Below are 25,859 nucleotides of genomic sequence, written 5' to 3'. Positions count from 1 at the left end.
TTACATTTGACCCCCACTGTACAGTCTCTTAGAAGGCATGGTATTTGGAATTAGTGCAGTAGATTGACAGAAAAATAACTTCAGATTTCACACTATAAAGGTGGGTAAAATCCTGGACTATGTTGAATACATTGGTATGTAAACTATAATCCGGTTATTAGTACAGTCAAAAATCTCTGCGTAATGCGTATAGAGTGTAGCATTTGCATAGCACAAAAATAAATAAATAAAACGGCTTTACGATGTAGCACCTTGTCCGTTTCACTTTGATGACACGTTACGTAACAAAAAAAACAGTTGTCTGTTGCGTAACCACAAATTCTCCGCCCCTTTTCACTCGCTCCGCGCATGCGCAACAGCACCGTACAATCCGCCATTGAGGGACCCACGATCAGGGGGAAAGGGTCAGAGAGCCACTCCGACAAGCAGCTGCTGCACGTTTCTCCAGCCTTCAACCTCAACTTTGGCTTAAGCTACAATTTTTAACACTTGACGCACATTCTTGTCTTATATCCTGTGGATGATTTCGGTTGACACCTGTGTGTCGTCACTACTAAGGAACGTTTTTTTAATTTTTTTTTATACCAGATTGTAGAAGTAACGGGCAGCGAAGAACCTCAGCTAGCGACAGCTATAACGAGGCTATAGCAGGCTAGCTGACGTTAGCTAGCGACCTGGCTAGCTGCACACGAGCTGAGCATTGCTCGGTGGTGGGGCGGGGGGCCGGCTTGCCTACAGTGTCGTTTGATGGATCCGAGAATCGCCTGGTTTCAACCAGAACAACGTGGACCTGCTAACAACCTGTGGATGCAGATTTGGGAGACGACACAAGGGCTCGGGTATTTACATGTAAATAACAGCTACACCACTGGATCTCAGAATACGTCTAGCTTGAAAGCGATCGTCAACGGGGCGTCGGGAGCCGGTCTCGCCGGCAGAAACGGAGCACTTGACTCAAACACCGGCAGCAGCGAAGCTAGGACTCAGGGGATGTCGACCTCAATGGGGGACGGAAAAATAACGGCACAGCGGGACTTTATACCACTGGAAACTAATAGCAACCACAACAACCGAGCCGGTGGCAGGGGCGGTGTTGGTGAAGGGGGGCAGCAGCAGGGCAGCGGGGTCGCTGTGCCTTGTAGGGGGCAGACGGATGGACACCCCAACAAAAGGAAAAGAGACAACAAAGCTAGCACTTTCGGATTCAATTCCAGCCTCTTGAATAGTGGCAGCGGCTCCAACACAGGACGCTATGATGGTTTCACGGGCACGCCGTGGAAAGTCAGGAACTACTCGGAAGGAATTGTAGGGTAAGAGAGCGTTCAATAAAACGTTGGCTGATTTGATGTCTCTTCTTTGAAAACCCACTGCTTTTAGCGGAGACACTCGCCTCCCACAGAGCAAGCCTATAAACTAGGAGTTAGTGAACTGTTTAACCTATTTAAAACACTTGCACACTGAATGACATGCAGGGAGACGACTGACGTTGACAGTCTCACCCCACCCGCTTTTCCGTCCCCACCTACTGAATCGACAGTTGGATAACTTTGTATATATTAACACCAAAATGATCTGTGAAAGTGAGTCTATCCACACATTTAAAGGCATTATGACATTTTACACGGTAGGGTTAAGGTGCAGACCATTTGAAGTCATTAGTCAAATTGCAATTAGAGAATTATCACCCCAAAAGGTGTAGGAAAGTAAGTTGATTTACGTTTCAAAGAACGCCATAGTGGATTTTAAGGAGCTATGCATCAAACCATGAATTAATTGTTCCAGCACTTTTGTTTCCTGGGTTAACTTTTCAACAAAATGCGCTGGCATGAAAAAAACACAAGTTGAAGCAAACCTTTAAACATCCATGAGGGTTAGACATGCAGCTTGTATTACTGGCTTTTGAACAAATATGCACATGGAGGAATAAAGTCAACACCTCTGTGCTGCAACAGATAATGCCTTTGGGCATTACTGTAGAAACCGAACAGGGCAGCACTGACATTTTTTAATCCTGGCCTGCTAACATTACATTGTTCATTAAAGGGTAGCAAACTAAACGTTGAATTAAGTACACACAAGTCTAGGGCATGTGGAGAAAATCAGATATCACGATATTCCTGACCAAATACCTTGATGTGGATATTACAACACTGTTGTAAGCTTGACAATTTGTGCTTTAACAAAATATCTTCACAATCAGATTTTAGATAAATAATCATCAGTAATGTGGATATAATGAGTGTTTAAAGGCAAATAATAGAATTAAACTTAAGCCATATTACTATATAACCAAAATCTAAGACAATATACTGTAAGTCTCATATCAGGATATAGGCCTAATATCGATATATTGCCCAGCCCTACACATAACACACGTGCAGCCTACAACTGCTAGGTAAGGTGCATATTTAAACAAACCGTTCTGTCAATGACAAATTGTTTTAATGTAGAGAGCCGAAAGAGAGCAAAGAGGAGGTAACAGTGCTACCCAAAACAAGAGTGACACTTTTACTAGACGTGGACCATTTCATTGGTTCTCCTCCAGGCTCCTTAAGCCCACAGATGATAGGCTGGCAGTATTTCAGAGGAAGTCAGAGTTGATGTATTCGCCTAAGTTGACAAACTGCTTCTGAATACAGTATTGTGGTCAAAAGTCAGTATGTTCACTATGACCTAGTGACCAAGTCAAAATTTTTTTTTTTTTTGCAATACTGCAACAGCTCAAATGACAAGTTAAGAATACATGATTACACTGCTGGTTATTAGCAGGTGAAGGAATATCGTGGGATGACAAGTGACTCTGAAACGGTTTGTCTTACCTCGAGTGTGTGACGTGACACATGACTCTTGGGCGCGATTGCATACTTGGTGCGTGGACCCAACTTGAGATTTTTTTCGTCATTGTTCAGTCAATGGATTCGATCAACACAATCTCTGGTTTGGAGCATACTGATGGACAGAAAAAATGGGGGCATTGTTCCTGAAATCTTGACCAAATCCAACCAGGCGGGGCGATGATTAATTGTCAAAGACCTTTTTTGAAAGGCATGTGCATATTGAAAATTGAAGTTGAGTAATCCTTTGGGTCAAATTAGGTGGAAGCGTACTTCCACTTAATTTAGTGAACGATTCAGTGAAACACAAACTGGAGACTCCAGCTTCATTCAGTGAGTTTGTGAATTGATTCATTACAAAGCATGTACATTCAGATGTCATACTAGAGCTATTCCTTTAACATTGGCCAACAGTATTAAGTCACAAGTTATAGCCTAATGAATGCACAAGACATGTATTAACCTCTAACTACGTCAGTGACCTCCTTTCCTCACCAGTGGTTCTCTTAAATATTGTGACTTGGGAGAAATATTTTGGTGGGTCGGGCTCTGTTTTAATGACCTTTTAGGTGCAGAGATTTGCCCCTTCCCCGCCCCTCTCTGTTAGACATGTGTAGACAAGCAGGACACCAGAATGTGGAGCTCAGTGTTTGGCTGATCCTCATTTATAGTAATATGGCAGCTCTGTGTTTGCATAAGGACATTCCTAAGTGATTAGCTCTGCTAATACCAGAACCTGAACCTCATTGCCTTGATCAAACTAACCACCCCTGAGTGCTCTCTCTCTCTAACCATACTTTGTCATCCCAGTAAATATATTTTGTAATGTAGTTGGATTTGTAGACATACAGTATGTATGTGGATGTATAAGGTCATGACCGTTAAAGGAACACGCCGACGTATTGGGACTTTAGCTTATTCACCATATCCCCCAGAGTTAGATAAATCCATACATACCCTTCTCATCTCCGTGCGTGTCGTAACTCTGTCTGACGCCCCCACCGCTAGCCTAGCTTAGCACGGATCCTGGAGGTAACCGGCTCCAACTAGCCTACTGCTCCCAATAAGTGACAAAATGACGCCAACATTTTCCTATTTACATGTTGTGATTTGTATAGTCACAGCGTGTACAAATAACAAGGTCACATGAGACGCAGCCATCTTCTAACCGTATACAAACCGGGAACTATTCTCAGAAGGCGAAGCACTGCTACTTGGGCGGAGTGATTTGCTCGCAGCACCGAGAGCTCGAGAAGCCCCGTGGTGAGGAGCAGAGAGTAACAACGGGGCTTCGTCAGACAGAGTTGAGACACGCACGGAGATGAGAAGGGTATGTATGGCCTTGTCTAACTCTGGGGGATACGGTGAATAAGCTGAAGTCCCAATCCCATGTCGGCGTGTTCCTTTTAAGTTATGTTAATTCCACGGTTAAATCTCCACTCATAATACATGTTTTGTTGCTTGGGAGATGCAGTCTGGATGTTGTATGTGTAGAAGAAACCCTGTTCCACGGTTAGTAATAGCACATATACAACATCTGCGATCAGCCAAATGAAAGATACTTGAAATCTTCAATTGCAGTTAGCCTTATCGTTATGGGTGGTAGCATATTTTTGATGAGCATTATTGGTTTGTCAAATTTGCTTAATTTGGTGCCCTCATTGCTTCCTTCCCATGCGTAATTGGCTCTTGCTTAAGAATGCACATTTTATTATACTTTTACTCTGTATTTAGAAACTGTGAACAAATCTTTTGCCATTTAGGCTTTTTTTTAGTGTAATACAGTCGGATGCAGGGAATAAGATAAGCTTTGACCATTCCAGTGTTTCCCCCGACAAGCACAGGAGGACAGGCTTTGATCCATCTTGGCTGTCAGAGAGGAAATACTCCTGGCTCTGCAAGACCGATATTGGTAAGGTTAGGTGCAAAAGTTAATAAAAAGGATCACTGGGAAATAAACTATGGGGGATCAACCTAAGGGAAACGCTGCGTTCAGTCAGGTTGAGGGAGCGAGCACAGGTAAACCTGGGAATCATTGTTGCATCTGAAATGTGCAACAGTGCAAGTAGCAAAATGGGTGAAGGTGGGAGTAAATTCAGTATTTGCGTTTTACGCTCCTCCAGTCTTTGTGGGACAGAGAAGGTTCCAAGCAAGCGGTCTGCCCTCACAATGGAAAAGGACCAGTGTTTACATGCTCCACAAGGCCTCACTTCCACAAAACAAAACCAACCCCTTAGAGAGAAACCCAAGCCTCTTCAGTGTCTGTCCAATCAGATTGGGAGTTGTAAGGGAGTGTTTCCACCTCATTTTCTGCTTGTGTCGAACTGTTATTTAGACTCCTAATATGGGCATAGGAAGACAGTGTAGCCTGGGAGAGCTGTGGCCCATTCTGCCCTGTTGCTGTTCTGATCTGGTGTTGTGTTGTGGGTTTTATTGTGTAGGCAAGATGCAATGTTCCAAAGTTCCAGTCATTTTATAACAGGGTGGCATTGTGCGAGAGTGAATTCAGAGTGATAGGTGGATTGACCAGATGGGTCTGTTGTTTTTCTGTATAACTGGCCATTCTAAATTACTCTCCTGAAATGTACACGTTTACTTAATTTATTTGTGCAGAATCAACAGTAATTGGGAGATTGATTTGAGAGCAGTTGATCTGGTATTTCCAGGTAGAAGAAACAACCCCAGTTAAACACTGTAATAAGCCTTACTAACAGACCCACTAGGGGTGATTTGATGCATTGGTGTCATGGCCAATCCAAAGCTGACTGTCATATACAAGATGGAGACGTGATATTATTTAAATATGGGGATAATGGCCCTCGGTTGTACACGTGAAAAACGAACAAAGTAAACCGGCTTGTAGTTTTCATCTTAAGTCAAACTTATTTGAACTTTGCGCTGATAAGCAAACTGTCTTCACAGAGTTGATCTTCAAAGGGGTCGTCACAAAGTAGCATCCAAAACGGAGAAAGCTAGTGTTTTAGCTATGCAGTTTCACACACTAACAGTTTCTCTGGTCAAATAAAAATATCAGGGCAAAAACCTGTTGAATAGTTTGCAGGCATGTTAGCTAACATGTCCCGTCCCAGCACACACATTGTGAGTGGGAGCAGGACTTTTGGTCTTTTAAATTGTGTATGCCTTCACCACAAAATCTTTCTCAAGGGGCGATTTACTCATCTTTTAAATATGTTTTTTTTTTTTTTTTTTAGACAAAAGTTCCTGTGTGTGGGATAATTGTCCTGCATGGCTTGTTTTGTTAGCCTGCCTGTGAATGCAAAGGTCTTCATTGTAACCTCACAGCAATTTGCTCCTGTGGCTAGGGCTGGGCAATATATCCATATTATATCAACATCGATTATGAGGCTGGATATCGTCTTAAATTTTGGATATCGTATTATCGTGATATGACACAAGTGTTGTCTCTTTTCCTAGTTTTAAAGGCTGCCTTACAGTAAAGTGATGTAATTTTCTGAACTTACCAGACTTACTAGCTGTTTTATTGTTTGCCTTTATCCACTGAAGTCATTGTATCCACATTATTGGTGATTATTTATCAAAACTCTCAAATGTGAAAGCACCAATAGTCAACCCTACAATATTGCCACAATATTGACATTGATGTATTTGGTCATAAATATCGTGATCTTTGATTTTCTCCATATCGCCCAGCTCTACCTGTGGCCCAAAATGGTAGTAATGACAGAGCAACCTATACTTGATTAATTTTAGCGGAGCATTGGGAGCTAGTTCCAAGCAGTGAAACAGAACATAGCTTGCAGGCTAATGAAATGTGTGGTTAATCGCTCACTGACGAGTAGCCCTGGCTCATGCTTTCATTGCCATTCATTGCCGCCGTCTTCTTGAGATTTATGATTCCCAGCAATAGCACACAGATAGCACCTCTGTGACCGAAGCGCCAGTATTAGAACTGTGGTTCATCCGGCCTCTACTGGCTTTGACATCTATGTCTCACTCTCCCCTCTCAGCTTGCTGGCTGGCTCTCAGCCAGAGCGTGTACGCCTGTGGAGAGAGAGATGCCTGCATGCTGGTCATTTGGACACGTGCGGGCAGCTCTCCATACCTCAGCCTTCCCATGTGTAGTGAAGAATGTGTTTTTTTTAACCCTCTTCCTGTCCAATGGAAAGCCTTGCCATGCTCCAGACCGCTGCAGTCAGCGAGCATCACACAGTGTTGTGGGTTTTTTTCATAGTGTGCACTCAGACTGTGACCTTCTCAGCATGTGTACAGAACAGCTGGGCTTTGACTATTTCCTTTTGGTTAAATTAATATTTAAAAAAATATTTTTGTGATACTGCGTTAGTGTTGTTAATACAATTTAAATTTTCAGTCTTAGTGTTTTAGTACCAAAATGTTACAGCTTTCATTTTGAAATGCTACAATAACAGAGGGGAAGATATTTGAAATGCTAACTTAACCAAAAATAATTAAATTAAATTTGAATGTGTTGAAATTGTATAGTAAGAAGTGCAATCATATATGTGGTGTATTTGTTTTAGGTTGTTCTTTCCATTCTTATTGATATTTATTTTGAAGAGATGTAAAAAACTGGCCAATGTCCTTCAGGACAGTTTGTGCTGAGTCGTAACTTTTCTCTGCTCACTAACGGCAAACATTACACGTGGCACTGCTTTCGCTGGTATTGTTAGCAAAGCTACTTGGAAAATGTAGTTTGTGAAGCCACAAGCTACTCCACTGGCAGTATTCGAGCTACAGCAATACAAACTTTGAAAGTTGCAAGCTACACTACAAACTACTCTGAAAGAGTAGCTACTAGCCTACGTTGAAGCTATTTCACATCAAGAAATATAATAAACAAATGGAATGGATTTGTTACACTTTTTACTTTCTTTTTTTAACAACATTATAAGCTAGTTCCTACACAGGAACCAGATCAGTTGACGTTGCTACAAAGTTTTTAGGAAAGCTCAGAAAAATCAACAAATGGATGACGCTCTACTGGTGTGATACTTCAAGCCCACTAGTAACATGTTTATCCTGGCACTGGTATTACCATATGTGTAGTCCAACTGCGCCTGTTTTGACCACAGTACTCTGCTGCATCACTCAGGCATGACCAAGCCTACCACTAGCAGTCAGCAGTGTTTGGGCTTCTGTGTAACTCGAGCCATTTTGTCCCAATGGCCAACGCTTACCACCCAGATCAGTTCAATGATGAAACATTAATGAATCTGTGAGACATTGACACCTCTGCCTTTTGTTTGTGGTTGTCCTAATTTTAAAAAGAGGTGTGATGCGACTCGTTTGCCTCTTGGCAACAATGTCAACCTGAACAGAGCAGTGTTGCATAACACACTTTTGTTGCAGAGGCCCAGTATTTCAAGTCCTCGCAAAACGGTCATGGTGTTGGGACTCTTTCTGGGACAATAGGGTCACAACTATTTCATCACGACCAAACCCATCTTACGCACAACACTGGGCAGAACGTATGTGCTGGTTGGCCGTCGGCTGTAGTCTTTGCGGTGTGTGCAAGACACAGGCGACTTGAGGAGAGGCGAGGCGAGGCCAGGGTTGGGCTTTGTTGATTGGTGTTCAACACCTTAATTCTGTGGGAAACGCTGCTGAGACACTGTTCGTTGCATTGAGCACGGTCATCCATCAGCAATCTCATGCTTCAGGCAGATGTATCTTGACACACGAATGTTATGTTCCAGCATGCCTGTTTTTAAGTATTAAATTGTAAAGCTATGCAACCGGCGGCTTTAAAAGACACCTTTGTACCGTAGTGTCAAAGTATCTGAACAGACAGTAAGTAGTACTCAGTGGGATGCGACAATAACCTTCTTCTCTTTCATCCTACCCAACTTAACAGATGGCTCTTGTTCACATGAAGGCATTTCAGCACCACACCCATTACCCTCTCTCTCTCTCTCTCTCTCTCTCTCTCTCTCTCTTTCTTTCTCTCTCTCCGTTTTTTCATATATCTGGCCCTCTCTACCTTTTTCATTTTTATGTTTCCCTCTGTGATGTGATTTCCCTCATTCTTTCCTTGCTGTCTCACATTTTCTCTTTCTCCTGCCTTCCTATTCCTTCTCTTTTCAGCGGCGTTATTTAGTCAGTAAATATTATTTACATTCTGCAACAAACTTAGAAAATAAAGGTGTAACTGGAATGCCTAAGGAGAAACAAGGAATTTTCTATGACCAGAGCGATAATATGATATTGCATAATTTTGTTGTCAGGCCCTGGTGTATAAATGCACAACACTGCCTGCTAACGCATGACACCTAGCACCGGTGGCAATGTTATGCTCCAGCACTTCCTAAACCATAGGGATTCATGTTGAATTACAGTGACTTTTTGAATTATTGAAATTTAAGCAGCAACTGATAATCCATTACCGGTAATTGTTTAACATTTGATGGTTCCAGTTGGTCCAACAAAACAAGACATCAATGACATCGTGTAGGGCTCTAGGAAGTTGTGATGGTCATTTTTGATTGGCTTCTGCGATTTAGCAGTTATGAAAATAATCATTTGTTGAAGCTCTACATTTGGTGCAGGTGTGAACACTGCAAAACCTAGACAAAGAAGCACCATTCCAGAAGTCCTCTGAGCGTGGACACTTGCTGTCAGAAAAACAATTTCAGCCATTCATCCCTTTCAACCACCAGTGAACACGACTGGCAACATTTCAGTGACTCTAGAATACTCATGCCAGAGGGAAATCTTAGGAATTTTTCTTAGAATCTTTCCTCCTCTGAAAGCTTTAGCTCTGGAAATCTGTTCCCTGAGATTGCATAACAATATTATGATATAGGCAAGTGGGATTATCTGATAAGCAGTGCCAAGGGTCCATGTGCTTCCCAGGCAGGCGCAGCGCTGAGATGAAACTTGATCCAAGAAGGTGGGGCATGAGATGGGATTTCTATGGTTGCTCCCAACACGTGATGATAAGGGCGCAGTAGTGGCCCGTTTGCTGTGAAATGAAACCTATTGGTGCTGTTGTGGAGTGGAAATGCTCACATCTCAGTAGGCCACTTTTACCATTATTATTTTTTGAAGTTTATGTTGTACTCTCATAGAAGCAAACTGAAAAGATCATGATAGATACATGCCCTCTTTTTTTTTTTTTTTTCAGCTTTATAATTATGAAGGTTTGAAAAATACATTAAACCTGTTGAAATCCTTCAGTTTAATTACAACACATTAAATGGACTTGAATTGGTGTTAGGCTTTGGGCTGGTTTGTCTTAATGATACAGAATTGATCTACAGAAAGCAGTGTTCTCTGAAATCAAAACTGATGTTGTATTTGTAATGCAGACTGTAGCTGCTGAGTTTCTTTTACCCTTAAATGAAACCTAATGTTTCTGTGATCGAGGCTGGAGTCTCTGCAGTGTGCACAGGAAAAGAGATTAGGTCATACAAATTTCAAGTGGTTGTCAGTTGCCATGTTGGAGGAGAGGCAACAAATGGAAACTGAAACTTATTTACTACTCTTCCGTGACAAAATACTATTATTTTACAACAACAAAAAACGACCTATTATCAGAAAGGGGGGGGGAAGGCTGGGACATTAAAGCTATGGCTGGGTCACATCATTAGCAAGGTAGTAGCCTATGTAATGCTGAGATTAAAGCTCGAACACAAACGCAGGGAACTACTGTTGTCATGGACTTGGACATAGTGGCTGGCTGTTTTACAGTGAGTACTACTTCAAGTGGTTCAGCCCTCCATTCATCTGCATTGTCAGCAATACCATACATTTACATTCATTCACACTTTTGTGAGCAGCCAGTTAGTCTGCATTCAGTCCAGCAATAACAATACCTAAAACACCCAGCCCCTTCATTCATTTCAATGAGACCACGGTCTTGGCACACCCGAAAGGTAAATCTGTCTGACTTTGCCAGTATTCAAACTAGGGATGTCCCGAGCCGATCCAGGTGTCGGCCAGGTGTCGGTGACAGCGCCAATCCAGGCATATTATAATGGATCAGACTAAGCATCTGCAGATACCCAATATTAAAGGACTCTTTTCCGGATCGGGTCATCCCCAATTCTGGTGTTGGGACTGGAGCTGAAATGATTAGTCAATATTCGATAAATAACTTGACAGAAAATTGTCAGCTACTATCATAATAGATTAATCATTTGTCTTTTTTTTTATTATTTTTTTTTTTAAGCAAAATGCCAAACATTACGCAGTCCCAGCGTGTCCTTTTGTGATAATAAACTGAATATTGTTGTGTTTGTTGGGAACAAGCGACAGCCTCTGGTGCTAAAAATAAATAAAGCCAATGCAGAAGTGCCATTGTATTCAGGCTTAAAGTTCTGCATAATTAAGGGCGTTCCGCTTTGAGTGACAAGTGGACTGTCATCACAAGAGGCGCCTCACATGCATCCACAATCCAGCTCTTTGCCTAGTTTTGGATTAGTTGATGTAACACCTTTGGATTAGCAGGCATCTAAATAATAATTATTTCCAGCCCCAGTTGAGACGGCTGATATCATTGTAGCATCATTGTACAGTGTCTTGTTGTCTGACAGGCCTTCAGACTAGCTGTCGTGGTTATTAATTCCATCACTTGCATAGCATCTTGTGTTTTCAATGCAGTGTTGCAGTCTGAGCATGAGCCTATTGTGCTGTTGGCCGTTTGGCTGCAGGAATTTGCGGGTTTAATCAAAGTCACCATGATGGCATTTGGCTAGGGTAAGGAAGTATTTTCCCTACATGGTTAGCAGACCTGCAACCTTTCCGTGCTGCGTCTGTACCCCAGGCTTCTGCAAGACTGAGTGTCTGAGACCGCAGAAAAAAATAAAGGTGAAACCCAGTCAACTTTGACTGTTGTCAGGTGAAGCGTTTCTGTTACATAAGACCCAGACATTAGACGCACACACAGTGCTCTGTGGGGCCTAATCCAGACGACAGTCGGTCAGCTCTGGTAGCTGCTAGTGTATTTCTTGTCCAACTTTCGGTGGTGTATGCTGGCTTTACTTTGTTGCCTTGTATTTTTAGAAACGCCACTTTACCTCTCTTTTTCTATCGTCTGCCAAGGGGAGTGTGCCCGTTATTGGCCTGATCTGGCTCTATTTGGTTGTTTTGTGTGTGTGTGTGTGTGTGTGTGTGTGTGTGTGTGTGTGTGTGTGTGTGCCTGAGGGTTTTTGTTCTTATTTGTCCACCCACATAGACTTGTCCGTGTGGATGTACACAAAACTTGTCAATGGAAAGGTCAGGGCACGTGGGCAGAGCAACCTGTTCAAAGGACAAATGCGTTACCCTTGCTCAGCCTGCCCTTACTGACCCATTAGGGGTTCCTGTTTTGTTTTTGCTCAGCCCTACCGTTTTACCTAAAAAGAACAGTGGGACAACGTTAAAAACACAGCTGCCTCTCTTTGGGAAGATAAAACCTTTTTCACTTCGTCCTGGTAAAAATGACCCCTTTTTTCAGTCAATATTAAGCTCCACCTGTATCCGAAACCTGATAAGACAACATATTAGGACAGAACATATTAGTCAAACTAATATTCCAGCTTGGGCTGGGCAATATATATCGATATTATATTTTCACATTTATTCAGAAGAATCTCCAAAAATTGAGACTTGTACTAAACGCTGACAAAACTAAAATGATGTGCTTCTCTAAATTAAGGAACACAGACGATGCTTGTCAGATTGTTACACCAGATGAGAAAGTAATTGAACGAGTGTCAGTCTACAAATATCTTGGTTTCTTCTTAGAAGAAAGTTTGTCCTTCAAGCAGCATATAGAGTGTCTAACAAAAAAACTAAGAGTAAAGTTGAGTTTCGATTATAGAAACAAAGGCTGTTATAAAACACTTATACAAGCAACATTTCTGTCAATGCGTCACATGCGTGCAAATCAATCTTCTCTGAAAATGCTGGACTCAGTATACCATGCAGCACTAAGATTTGTAACTAATTCTAGTTTTCGTACGCATCACTGTAGCTTGTATGAGAGTGTTGGTTGGCCTTCTTTGCACAGTCGCAGGTTGGAGCATTGGTATATTTTTCTTTTTAAGGGCATACTGTGAAAACTGCCTCCTTACTTATGTTCTCTCCTGACTCTTAAAGTCACTACCAGGAAATGTAATCTTCGATCATTTGGACAAATCATGTTTGACGTTCCCCGAGCGCGAACTGTTTTCGGTGCAAGTGCCTTTTAAAGTTTTTGCTCCCTCATCCTGGTATGAATTGCAGAATCATTTTAAATTAGACTACCTACCGTCAATGACACAGTTTAAAATTAGGATAAAGGACTATTTGAGTACTAAATGCACATGTGCTGTTACTGGGCGCTGCTGGTGATTATGTTGAGATGATGTTAAATTGCCAACTGTCTTTTTCTGTTTTATTTTTTACTGTATATTTTAAATATAGAACTATTATACTGCTGTCTTGGCCAGGACTCCCCTGAAAAAGAGATTCTGAAGCTCAATAAGATTATTTCCTGGTAAGATACAGGTTAATAAAATAATAAAAAATAAAATATCCTCCTTAAATTTTGGATATTGTAATATCGTGATATCGATAAGTGTTGTCTTTTCTTGGTTTTAAAGGCTTCATTAAAGTAAAGTGATGTCATTTTCTTGGCAGACTGTTCTAGCTGTTTTATTATTTGCCTTTCCTCACTTATGTATTGTAGCTACATTATTGGTGATTGTCTATCAAAACTCTCATTGTGTTAATATTAGTCGTTTGGATTTCAACGATTCTGATTCTTCCTTTTGGATTCCGGTTCTTATCGATTCTCGATTCCGATTCTTTGAGGGGTGGAGTTGAAACGGGTCTCATGCCTATTTTCACAAATAAGAGGAAAGTTTTATTTTGATTCAATGGTGGTTTGCAGTTTTACAGCTTTTTTCAATGTAAAATAAAGCCAGACTAGAGCGGCGCTTACTGAGCTCCAAGGCTGCAACACAACAAGCGCCTGGCCACTTCGTAAACCAAAACTTACGCTTATGAAATTGAGAAGCGATGATCGGATTTGAAACCAAATCCTCTTAACGATTCCAATAAAGAAACGGTTCTACTGGAATCGGAATTTTTGAAACCATACCATTCCAAGTAGGAATCGGTTCTCGATGCCCAATCCTAGTATAAATATAAATAGTAAAAATATTTTGTAAACGCACCAATAGTCAACCCAGCAATATTGACATTGATGTATTTGGTCAAACATATCGTGATATTCTTACATTTTTTTCTAATTCCAACCAATTCTTTCCCCGTTACTCATAATTCTAACTATACCTCCAAAGAAAAGCTAATAATAGAAGTGAAACTCGGGGACGCCTGCTCTTTTTTAGACTTTTATTTGACAAGGGAAGGTTGACTTTTTTGGCAACACCTTGCTTCACTCATTCTGCTGTTGAATGAACAAAAAGTCTTCAACAGTTGGTTACAGTTTGGTGCGTTCAGCTGCTTGTCCCATAGACACGTTTCTTCTTTCAAACGATAATATTGTATAAATAATCCAGCACCTATTAAATAATTTCCATTTGTACATTTTACAGACTCTACCTCCCTACACTCGTATTTTGAGTGTAATTCATTTGCCAAAAAAAAAAAGACAAAATGCACAATAAGCAAAGTTAAAGGTGAATTTGACTGATAGCAGTATTACTATTTCAAATTTTCTATAGCTACCATGATAATATATGATAATCGTGTAGTGAAAATCTGATATCATGAAAGCCCCTATACAGATGGATGAGGAGAAAGGTTTGAGATCATGGACATCCTTTGGAGGTGTGAACAACTCATCTTAATGTGATTAGTTGCGTTTTGTACGTAAATATGCAAGTCAAGGAAAGAGAACACAGCTATTATCTATGTCCGACATTGCGTCAGTGTGACTCAATTTCACAGCTCTATTCGTGGCAGTGACTGTTGTCACAGAGTCCCTTGCCATTACATGTTGTGTGATTTTACTTTACTAGCAGGAAGTGCACAGATTGGACCAAGAGAACAGCTTTCCTCTGTGTTTGTGGCTAAAATGAATGTGTGATATGGGATGTTGCTAAATCTCAGTAGCCTTGACTAGTTCAAGCTAATAAATGAATTGATCTGTTTTAAGATAGTCAACTATTAATTACACTAATCTGTACTGTTTGACTTTTTCAATGGTCTGTTCTATGTCTTAGTTCTTATCACCAACGACCTGCTAGTGTACAATAAGACAGTACCTGCTGTGTGCATGTTCCTTCGTGATGTCGGTCGATTTGCAAAGCGTCCATTTGCGGCACGGCTTGAGTAAAAACGTGCCGCTTAAACTTTGGGTGCCGTTTATCATTCAACTGGAAATGATGATGTTTTGGATTCTTAATTCACTGGATTACCACAAAACAAATGTCCCCCACTCTTCTCGCAACACTGTGTTCTGTGTCATATGCAGGTTACACGAGGAGGTCAATGACTTCTACGACTACATCTCCCCACGGCCGGAGGAGGAGAAAATGAGAATGGAGGTGGTGGACAGAATCAAGGGAGTCATCCACGACCTGTGGCCCAGTGCTGAGGTACGCATCACCAACAGCACAAACTGAGTTAACTCTTTTTTTCTTTTTTGGGTGGGTTTTTGGTTTGGATCGCAGAGTGAGACAGACTAGATTTTTCAGTGTGCCACTGATAATCAGGCTGATAATTGTCCCCAGCTGTTACAGCTTGGCTGTAATCTGAAAGCTACTAATGCAGCGTAACTCTTGTTTTCACAACCTTCTACCCGTAAAAGTGCCCAGGAACGGCAGTCAAACCCATAACTTACTACCCGTGAACTCGTACCAGATCGTTGTACTCCCAGTTACAGTTTTTGACGTCTCACACACACACAAACAACAATGGCGACCCCTGTTGATGCTGTACAGACGCCGGTGATTAACGGTGATAAATATAAATAAATACACATAGATAGGCAACGTAAAGTAATTCTGCACATTGTAATCAAAACCAATACACATACGATTGTGTACTACTACAGGTTATGTTTATTAAACGAAGCCCAAAATATGTCGCCGACTAGAAATCGCTAGTATCAGCTAGCGCTAGCTAACGTCAACGTTAGGTAGCCGCTAGCTAGCGCTAGCTAGAAGGGTTTGTCGTGACTTTGCCTGGAACACTACCAAATCGTGAGTCGTGACTTACGGGCTAAAAATTGTATCTGGAACGCAGCATAAGCATCACCAGAGCAGGGTTCCCACGGTCATGGTAAACCTAGAAAAGTCATGGAATTAGTCAAATCCTTAAAGGTTTTGGAAAAGTCATGAAACTTTGTTGTTTAATGAAATGACTTGGTTACAGTTGTGTTCCGTTGATAACCTTCCACGTATTATTTTCTGTAGCTGTTGAAGTATCGTAGCTCAAATATGCCGTTGATGCGCGACGTTTTGTTTACTATCGCGTATGTTTCCTCATTTTCTCCCTGCGTTCTGTCTCTCCATCCAGCTAGCCGAAATGATGTTTGAATCTGATATGTTTGAATAATGCCGGTCAAGTCTACATTTATTATTTCATGGCTCTCTACTGACTGATGCAATTTGTAACTGTCATTAAAGAGCCATGAAATATTACGTAGTATGTAGGCTCTATACATTTTTTTTTTTTCCAGTCATGCATCCAGAAACGATTTTTATAATCAAATGCATTAAAAACAGACTGATGATACAATCGCTTCCGTTTCCCCTCGTTCTTGAAAGCCAGTATCAGGAAATGTACTGACTGCGCCTGTAGTTTGAAGTATTTGAAGTAAATATGAACATTTAGATATTGAAAAAAAGATTTCCATGCGTCGAGGAGTAAACCTTTTATATATGGGCACCCGCTCTATCAGGCATTCTTGTACATGCTGACTTTGATCCTGCTGATAGAGCAGTGTGCTTCAAAGTGTGTCTGCCCTGAGCTTAGCTGTTCCTAAATTAAGGAACACAGCACTGTCCCAAGCCTGCCCAGTTTTATACCTTTTCCACTTTGGAGTGAGCAAGGGCAACTTGGTCATCCGTTCAGCGGGATGCTTGTTTAATTGATGAGCTTAGATGCGTAGACGTCTGTTGCCACACCGAATCACAATCTTGACAGGTAGCCTATATATGGAAGCTTGTCTAAGTCAGCTGTACAAAAACAATGTCAGTGAAAGCTTCTCTATGGTAGTTCAGTGAAGCATTTGAGATGTTTTTGAAACTCTTTGTGAACCCAACACTAACAACACTCCGTTAAAGTTTGATTGGAGAGTGCCAAAATGAGATAAAACATGGCTAACCTTGGTGACCACCTGTATTAACCTCACCCTTCACAGAAGTCTGCAGGACTTATTAGACACTCATTCACAAACATGGCTCTGCAATCAGCTTAGCCCCGGACATGTGACTGGGCTGTAACCAGAGTTTATACTACTGCTTGATGTGGGATGTAGGTAGGTTGATTTAGGAGAGTAAAGGTAGGGTCAAGGCTTAACTCTATTTCTGTTCAGACACCAATTCTTGCGCTGCCCAGTCAAAGGCTAAAAGGTGGATGGTTGGAGATATTTTAGTCACTTCAATAGCATGCAGGTTAAGAGTTGAGGCTAAAAGGACGGTTTTGTATGTAAACGTCCTGCAAGTTGGGATTTTCACAATAGCCAATTTCCACATCAATGTGACATTATACTTGCTTGTTTCATTGAGGCCACCCTCGTCTTTAATCCCTCACTTGAAATGCAACTTAAGTGATTTTTCAATATTCACACATAGACAGTCTTTCCTTTAAACCCTGATGGGCAGTTTTTGTATCACACGCCTGTGCAGTTAGTTTGGGCTTGTCTTGAAATCAACACTATGTTGAGTTGAAGAATAGTGATATTTATGCACCTTGGAGAACAGGTTTTTGTAGTAGTGATAGTTAAGCTTAGTGGGATGCCTGCAAGTTGATGCATGCATGGTGACACAATTCCAGTCCATGTCAGAGTCTCTCAGAAAGAACTATCAGAGCTAGAAAAGAATATATTAAAAGGTTTAAGCAACTGTCAAACATAATGCTAACAAATATTCAGGTGTAGGATGTTTTGGCTGTTCTGCAGGATGTGCATAAATGAATGAAATGTATTGAATAAAAAAAAAAAATGAAAGAAATAAATGTCTGTAACTGTGTCCCCCATCTCTCCAGGTCCAAGTGTTTGGGAGTTTCAGCACTGGTCTTTATTTGCCAACAAGGTGAGCCATTTGGTTTCCAAAAGCAGCCATGAGATTTAAACACATGCTTGCTCTTTTTATCTTTGCCAAACTGTGATTGTGAACTGGCCCCCTACAAAAAATACTTATCTCTGTTACGGATAGTGTTCCGTCTAGCCAGCAAATCTTTATTTGCTTTTGTTTTGAGGATCAAGTGGTTAAGTAATTTTTAGCACCCCTGATCCTGGATCTTCTTTGAAACTTTACACACACACACACACACACACACACACACACACACACACACACACACACACATTTTTCCCCTATCCCAGAATACGCTGTGTGCCTGTATACTTATGTTTGTGGCTGTTTGTAGTGGGTGCTTGTGTATAACATTCTGCATGTAGTGAACACATGGCACCACTAAAATAGTACACACTCATCAGTTGGCTTCCTTAAGCTTCGTCTACAGTTGCACATTGCTTATCCACTAGAGGGAAGCAAAACCACATATATCCAGTAAGCCACCATGTGGAGATATTTAAAACGGGCTGTCATATGGTTTCCTTTTTACTGTATTTAAAGCCCCCATATTGTAAATACTGTAAAAGTATCAAAACGCTCAATCCATAGAGAAATGCACACAGCCCGTATTCAGAAACTGTGCCTTTAAATGAGCCATCAGGACTTTTGTACGGTTGTGACTACAACTATACTATATATCGATAGAAAGTGCCGCTACAGTGGCATTACAGTCATTCCCCATTCCCCATTCCTGCAATGACGGTGCAGAGGCTTTGAGAGCACAGATGCAGAATACCCGGAAACGCTGACCAATCGGAGCATACTGGGATTTTTTTGGGAGGGGGGCTTAAAGAGACAGGTGCTAAAACAGAGCGTTCCAGACAGATACAAGTATATTCAGACAGACATATTAATATATATTTATATATTTATTTATTAATATATATTTATATATTTATATTTAAAAGCGTGTGAACATGTTCTAGTAGCAACCCAAAATACAAGTATAAACCTGAAAACGAGCATGATATAGGACATTTAAAATCGGTTCCACGTGAAGAAGAACACCATTGTATAATGCCTTGGTTTACCTATGGCATTGCAATGCAGAGAAACCTCTGAATTGGCGGGCTGTTGTAATAAGCTACCATTTAAAGAGCTCTTGCATTACAGTACAATGGTAAATGCTGAAACATAATGTAATACGGACTGACTCTAATGTCAGTTACATAGCACTCTTTATCAGAGGTTTGCTAGCATTAGCCACCATAAATGAGTGTGCTGAATTGAGCAAGCTTGTGCTTTTTGTGTGTAGGTGGAAGATTGTGTAATTTGTTGTTACAAAGGTTACATAGTCTACCTTTTAAAAGCCACATGCAGTTGTTGGTGTGTGTCTACAGTGGAAAGGTTTATTTGTTAATGCTTGTACACTTAGGACCCCGCATGTAATTTGCGCTTCTATTTGTTTGTCAAGTGATTCGTACAAAGTTTGAAGTACACATTTTTGTCATGCGAGAAATGCTTTCTTTTCCCAGTTTTTATATGATCTTAAAGTACTTTGAATTGCCTTGTTGCTGACATGTGCTATATAAATACAGCTGCCTTGGCTTTCCCTGCCCCTGGTGCTGTTGTATGAGTTGATTCTGTATGATATAAAGTGGACCTAATTGATACCATGTCTCTCTTCCACCAGTGACATTGACTTGGTAGTTTTTGGGAAGTGGGAGACCCTCCCACTCTGGACGCTGGAAGAGGCTCTCCGGAAGAGGAATGTCGCAGATGAGAACTCCATCAAAGTTTTGGACAAGGCCACGGTAAGGCCGTGCTCACTCTCAAGTGTGCATTGCAGTGTTTCCTCTATGTTGATTTTGTAGTGGCGGCCCGCCATGGCAAAAACATTTTTGGTGGGGGTTGTTGTTCAGACAGACCTGCCCCCACTGCTAAAGGAAACACTGGCATTGTGTTGTTGGTTTTATCCTTTTTAAAGTTGTAAGTCTTTTTCCTTGCCAAGGATTTATTGGTTATCAGTTTAATCGATCTGTCAGTAAATCCACAAGTACAACTGTCTGACTAATATAATTAATAATGGTTAACAATCATTGTTTCAGTCATTACTCCGTATGTTGCTGACTGTCATATTCAGGTCTCTGATGTTAGTTGTCAGTTAATTTCACGAGCTGTAAATCACATTCATGCACGTTGGTGTGACCGTTTCAAAACCCTGACTACACTGGATAGCATACCTGCGTTGTATTTATGTATGTGTGCAAACGGAGTGTACTGACCAGAGTTACAGACACAATATTAGTACAGTAGTGAGCTTTTTGCTTTGGATCTCTTAAAAATATAACTTCTCTTTGCAGGATAAATAAAGTCTTAATCTTATGTCTTTCTGATCATGTCTTTTTAAACCACTTCTCAACCTCCTATTAGCGATTTTGAGTTATTTTCTAACGGTGCATAGATTGGATTTCCTGTTCATCTGAGTTTATTTTATTTGAGGACTAAAGGGTTTGTATTCAGAACATTAACCCTTGTGTTGTCTTCCCGTCGACCATGCAACTTTTAGTTTTTTCTGGGTCAAAATTTCAAATTAAAACTTTTTTCACTTTTCCCCAATGTTTTTGAAGCTTTCCCGGCTTTTTTTTTGGTCACTTCTCGATGTTTTTGTCACTTTGCCCGACATTTTTGTCACTTTTTTCCGATGTCTTTGTCGATTCTTTCTGTGCTTTTTTAACGTTTGTTCTTCTTTCAAATGCTATAAAATTGAATAAAACACCCAAATTCAATGAGGTGGTCAACTGATCATATATTTTTACTGGTGAAGAGCGTTGTATGGAACCATCCACGTTACTTGTTTTGACAATTTGGTTGACAGAAACCCAAATTTTGGATATAGAAACTTGTTGAAAATGGGTCAAATTTGACCCGAAGACCGTAAACAACTATTTGCTATGTAAAGATATAATGTAGTAATGGCGTCCTAAGCAGAGAATGAAGCCGCACTCCGTGTGTGTGTGTGTGTGTGTGTGTAATCTGAGTTTCTCTGTTGTTTGTTTGCGATAGGCAGTCCGGCCACGCGTGCATGTTAGTGCCTTGTTCGTTGGTATCAGACGCCAAGGGCCGTGACAAAGCCTTTGTATTTGATAAATTGGGGAACTGTCTGTGTTAGCCGTGTGGCGGAAATCCCACCAAACCAGTTTATTTTGTTTTAGTATCTGAAGTACAGCACTTTTTTTTTTTTTTTTTTAAATTTAAAGGATTTGAAATAAGCTTTTTTTTGTGTTTCAACTTTTACTTCTGTAATGGAATTTAAATTGCAGATTAGCACTCTAAATCTGTGCTCAAGTAATTTAGTCAAGGATGAGATTAGTAAACTAGTAAAGTGTTTTGTTTTCAGGCTTACAATAGACTTGAAGGAAAGTTATGGATGCAGGATTATTTACAAGTCTAGAAGTGTCTTGCAGCACATTGTCAGAATGCACTCGAGCCAGGCGTTTGATTGTTGTGATTGTTTGTTTGTTTTTGTTTCCGACTGCCTCAGTCATAACGGCACCTGTAAAATGTGTGTTCCAGGTTCCCATCATCAAACTGACGGACTCCTTCACTGAGGTCAAAGTGGACATCAGCTTCAATGTGAAGAGTGGCGTAAAAGCCGCCCGGCTCATTAAGGAATTCAAAGAGGTACAGTTTACAACACTTTTTGGAAACGTTCGGCTTGGTGAATAGTGCATACATACACAATCAAACATAAAAAAAACATTAAAAAATAAATACAGAAACAAATGTTTACAAAGTAGCGGAGAAAAAGAAAAGGAGGCTGAATGGGTTGAGTGCAGAATGCAAAATATACATAGTATGTGCAATGGGCAGATGTATAGTCCAGAATGTATTCCTCACTACTGTATGTTCTTACTGTGTCTGTCTTTTGTCCTGTAGAAATACCCCGTACTGCCTTACCTGGTCCTGGTGCTAAAGCAGTTCCTACTGCAGAGGGACCTCAATGAGGTGTTTACTGGTGGAATTGGCTCCTACAGTCTCTTCCTCATGGCTGTCAGCTTCCTGCAGGTCAGATACATTTGGTCATCAACAACTCAGTATCTGTTTTGATCTTATTTATTTTTTTTTTTTAAATAATGTTTGTTCTTATTGACTTAACTATAACAGACATTGGGCCCTAACAGAGAACTCTTTTACAACTCTTTAGTTTTATTTATGTCCTTTTTCAATTGCTTTTTCTTATGACAGTATTTGCAACATTGGTTGATTCCTGGAACACCCGGAATATATTCCTGAATATTTTGAAAAATATCAACAATTCTGAACAAAGAACAGTTAGAGGCAGCACTATATGCAGTAGTCAGAATAAACAATGTAGAGACTATCGTGCTATTTCAGCATCTAAAAGTCTCAACAGTGACATTTCCTGAACTCTGTGAATTCCCACTCACTTAACCATTTGCGATGATTCTGACAGCCACTCGTACTGTGTATTTTCCAGCTTCACTACAGGGACGATGTGTGCAGTCCCAACATCAACATCGGTGTTCTGCTCATTGAATTCTTTGAGCTCTACGGTCGCCACTTCAACTACCTGAAAACGGGTATCAGGATAAAAGATGGCGGTTGCTACGTTGCCAAAGACGAGGTTCAGAGGAACATGATGGATGGCTACAGGCCCTCCATGCTCTACATTGAGGACCCACTACAGCCAGGTAGGAACGGTGAACGCAAAGGATAAAGGGGTTTGGCATGGGAGCAGCATGTATTGGCACGTTGTCAGGTTATCGCATTTACACAAAGTGACCATCTGTCTTGTCTGCAACAGATAACGATGTAGGTCGGAGTTCATACGGTGCCATGCAGGTGAAGCAGGCATTTGACTACGCCTACGTGGTGCTCAGCCACGCTGTGTCGCCCATCGCCAAGTACTATCCCAATAACGAGACCGAGAGGTAAGATTTGGATTAGTGGGTGATCGATCACAGCAACCCTCAGCCAGTCAGTTTATTGTTGCAATGTTCAGTCATATAATGTCACTGTTGTTTTCAACTGTTGTTTCTCATGGTTGGCATTATTTGATCATACAGAAAATATCGGGGCATTACCAGTTATATTTGCTTTCAGACTGCTGTATTAAGACTGGTATAACAGGAATACCTCCTTCTGTATCCCATCACAGCATTCTTGGCCGAATAATCCGGGTAACACAGGAAGTGGATGAGTACAGGGAATGGATCCGAAAGAACTGGGGGAGCCCGTCTCAGAATGATCCGCCACTCAACAGTACGTTCAAAGTCTTTGACATTTAAAATATTTCTTGCAGTCCTATGGAAACCAAAATTTGGCCTAGGTTTAAGTGAGGGGTAGAGATGGGCTCTACCTACAGGGCTCTATAAGCTTAACTTTGGACTGAGTTGACTTTTGTGTCTACATTTTTCCCTTCTCTGTTTCCATAGGAAATGACGTCAAACTGTTTGAGTCCCAGCAGCTTGATGAGTGCAACAACAACGTTCCAGATGATGATGATGTAGTAGTTCTACCGTCAGCTCCCCGCAGCAAAACCTCCTCCAATTCCTCCTCTCCATCCCCTTCACTGCGCTCCTCTCCCTCCTCCTCTCCACTGTCGCCTTCTTCCACCTCCTCAACCTCCAGCTCCAGTGATGCGGTCAGTCTTGCGCACACACGAACACACACACACACACACACACACACACACACACACACGAACACACACACACACACACGTGCTATTTCCTTTATCTGTAGCACTTAAAACTTCATGAGTAAAACCTAAGGTGACTAAATGCTATTGACATACTATTTACTCTTTTTTTGGTTTTCACCAGGACTCTGATGGCACGCCGTGTAAGACAGCCAAGCAGCAGTCTGTCCGCGGCTCCAGCGCCCACAGAGAAAAGTCTGTTGTCGTCAATAATAACCGAACACAGAGCCACACTAACAGCACTCCATCTGGAAGCAACAAGGGAGGAAAGGTAAGATCAACTTTACTTTATACGCACACATACAACACATTATGCATCACAGAAAACCTGTACTGTTATGTGTATCACTAAACACACGATATAAAAGTCAGTGTGTACAAATAGTTCATTTCTGAAAGCGTAACCCATTTTCTGGCATTTTCTTGTGAAGTATGCTTGATAAAGAGCAATAAAATTAAACAATTTTAGGGAACACATTACCTGAAGGTATCTACATAAGAGTGACATGACACAGTCATGACACATGAACCCTAACCCTAACTTGTCATGACAAAAACCGAATGACACTTACTAAAAGAAGCGTTATGTCATAAACGTTTATGACTTGTTTATAATGTTTATGACACGTTATTGACAGTGTCATGTCACTCTTATGTAGATACCTTCAAGTAAAGTGTAACCCAATTTTATTATTTCTCCACCATTACCAGCCTACAGTATATTGTAATGAATACCCAAGGTAAGTCCTGAACTAACTATTTTTTTTCTTTCCCCCAGGCCAGGTTGTCTCGTTCTCACAAGGGGGGCCACCATGGGCAGCAGAGCTCCTCCTCCAGCAGCACCAAAAGTCATCAGAGCAACAAGCCACACCACCAGGGCAACAGCAAGAAGAGGAAAAATGTGCGAGACTCCACACAAGAAGACCTTTGCAGATAGGGGTGACCTCAACTGCCCCCACCCCCCCCCCCCCCCCTCCCACTCCCCACCTCCCCGTCCTTGTCTGCAACTGACTGACTGTCCTGTCCCACTTCTGCTGCCAGACTCTGGCCTCGGATGGTTTTTAGAAGTGTAAAAGCATCTACAGGATCTATCTCTCTGTGGAGCCTTTCGGGGTGACAAAGCAACAATTTCTAGCAGGGGAAAAAAAAAAAAAAAAGAACAAAAAAAAGAATTGTTATAGGAAATGGGGTTTAATTTATTGGACCTGAACTGAAATCACAAAGGATATATGCTCATTTGCTTCCCAATAGCTTCTTTTATGGAGCGGTTTTGCTTCCCCACAGCCAGCACCTACAACAACATGCCTCTTGCGCCTCCTGCTGTACAGGAATAGACATGTCGGGTGTCTGGAATCTACTCTGGAGCAATACCTGGAACTGCTGGCTGGAAAATTGGATGAACATTTTTATGAACGGGAAAAAAAAAACAAAAAAAAAGAAGAAAAAAAGCAAATGGCTGAAAATGTACAAAAATGTCATGTTGAAAAACAGACAAACATTTACACAGATTTTATTAAGATGGTAACTTACAAATGCAATCAGTAAGAGTGGGACATAACTTATGCATGAGAATTTTTTTTTTGTTGGTTGATTTTTCTGTTGGATTAATCTGTTTTGTTATGTCTAAACAGGTTATACAAAGATTTGTACAAAAAAAAAGGCATAAGCAAAAAAAAAAAAAAATCTCCAAAAAAAAAAAATATACAAGAAGAAAATGTTTCATATTACTTTTTTTACAAGCTATACAAGATATACCGATCGAAGACATGTAAACGTGCACATCTTGTGCCCTCAGCTTTTTGGCCAAAGCCAAGAGCTGGTTTGGGTCCCATTGCCAACATAAATCATCAGCATATACTTTTACTTCTGGTTGCTCTCTGTGAGTGTGCTACATTGTTAACATATAGCCTTTACTGTAGTGAGCCAATGCTCACATACAACCCTATAGAGCTCTAGAGCTCAATAGCACAGCCACATCAGTGTAGAGGCTATAAGACTACAGGTTTAAATTAATAAGGGGTGATAGTGGTTTTATCGAGAAATCCTACACTTGAAAAGAAAAAAAAATGTGTTAACAATACAACTGTGGGTGATAATGTTTCTTTAGTAATTTACCCACGGCAAAAT

The 25,859-nt window shown here is 41.0% G+C and overlaps 1 protein-coding gene across 1 annotated transcript; it reads left to right on the top strand.

Annotated features, from left to right (window-relative positions):
* The first annotated feature begins 380 nt into the window (after positions 1 to 380).
* Positions 381 to 25,595, top strand: tent4b (terminal nucleotidyltransferase 4B). Its single transcript, XM_078253091.1, has 12 exons — positions 381 to 1,310; positions 15,238 to 15,361; positions 17,976 to 18,022; positions 19,701 to 19,821; positions 21,584 to 21,691; positions 21,947 to 22,075; positions 22,509 to 22,722; positions 22,836 to 22,962; positions 23,190 to 23,293; positions 23,467 to 23,675; positions 23,857 to 24,003; positions 24,511 to 25,595. Exons 1-12 carry the CDS (start codon positions 748 to 750, stop codon positions 24,667 to 24,669), a joined length of 2,052 nt encoding a protein of 683 aa, XP_078109217.1. The 5' UTR covers positions 381 to 747; the 3' UTR covers positions 24,670 to 25,595.
* The last annotated feature ends 264 nt before the right edge of the window (positions 25,596 to 25,859 follow it).

Source organism: Sander vitreus, chromosome 1 (genome assembly GCF_031162955.1).
Source record: "Sander vitreus isolate 19-12246 chromosome 1, sanVit1, whole genome shotgun sequence".
Taxonomy (NCBI): domain Eukaryota; kingdom Metazoa; phylum Chordata; class Actinopteri; order Perciformes; family Percidae; genus Sander; species Sander vitreus.
The sequence above is the reverse complement of the archived record's forward strand: the minus strand, read 5'-3'. Positions and strand labels throughout refer to the sequence as shown.

Bases quoted from the DNA above. Each gene is read 5' to 3' on its own strand.
- tent4b (XM_078253091.1), top strand. From the start codon at position 748: ATGGATCCGAGAATCGCCTGGTTTCAACCAGAACAACGTGGACCTGCT. The intron at 21,692-21,946 runs GTACAGTTTACA...TTTGTCCTGTAG, and splicing joins TCATTAAGGAATTCAAAGAG to AAATACCCCGTACTGCCTTA. The intron at 23,676-23,856 runs GTCAGTCTTGCG...GGTTTTCACCAG, and splicing joins CCTCCAGCTCCAGTGATGCG to GACTCTGATGGCACGCCGTG.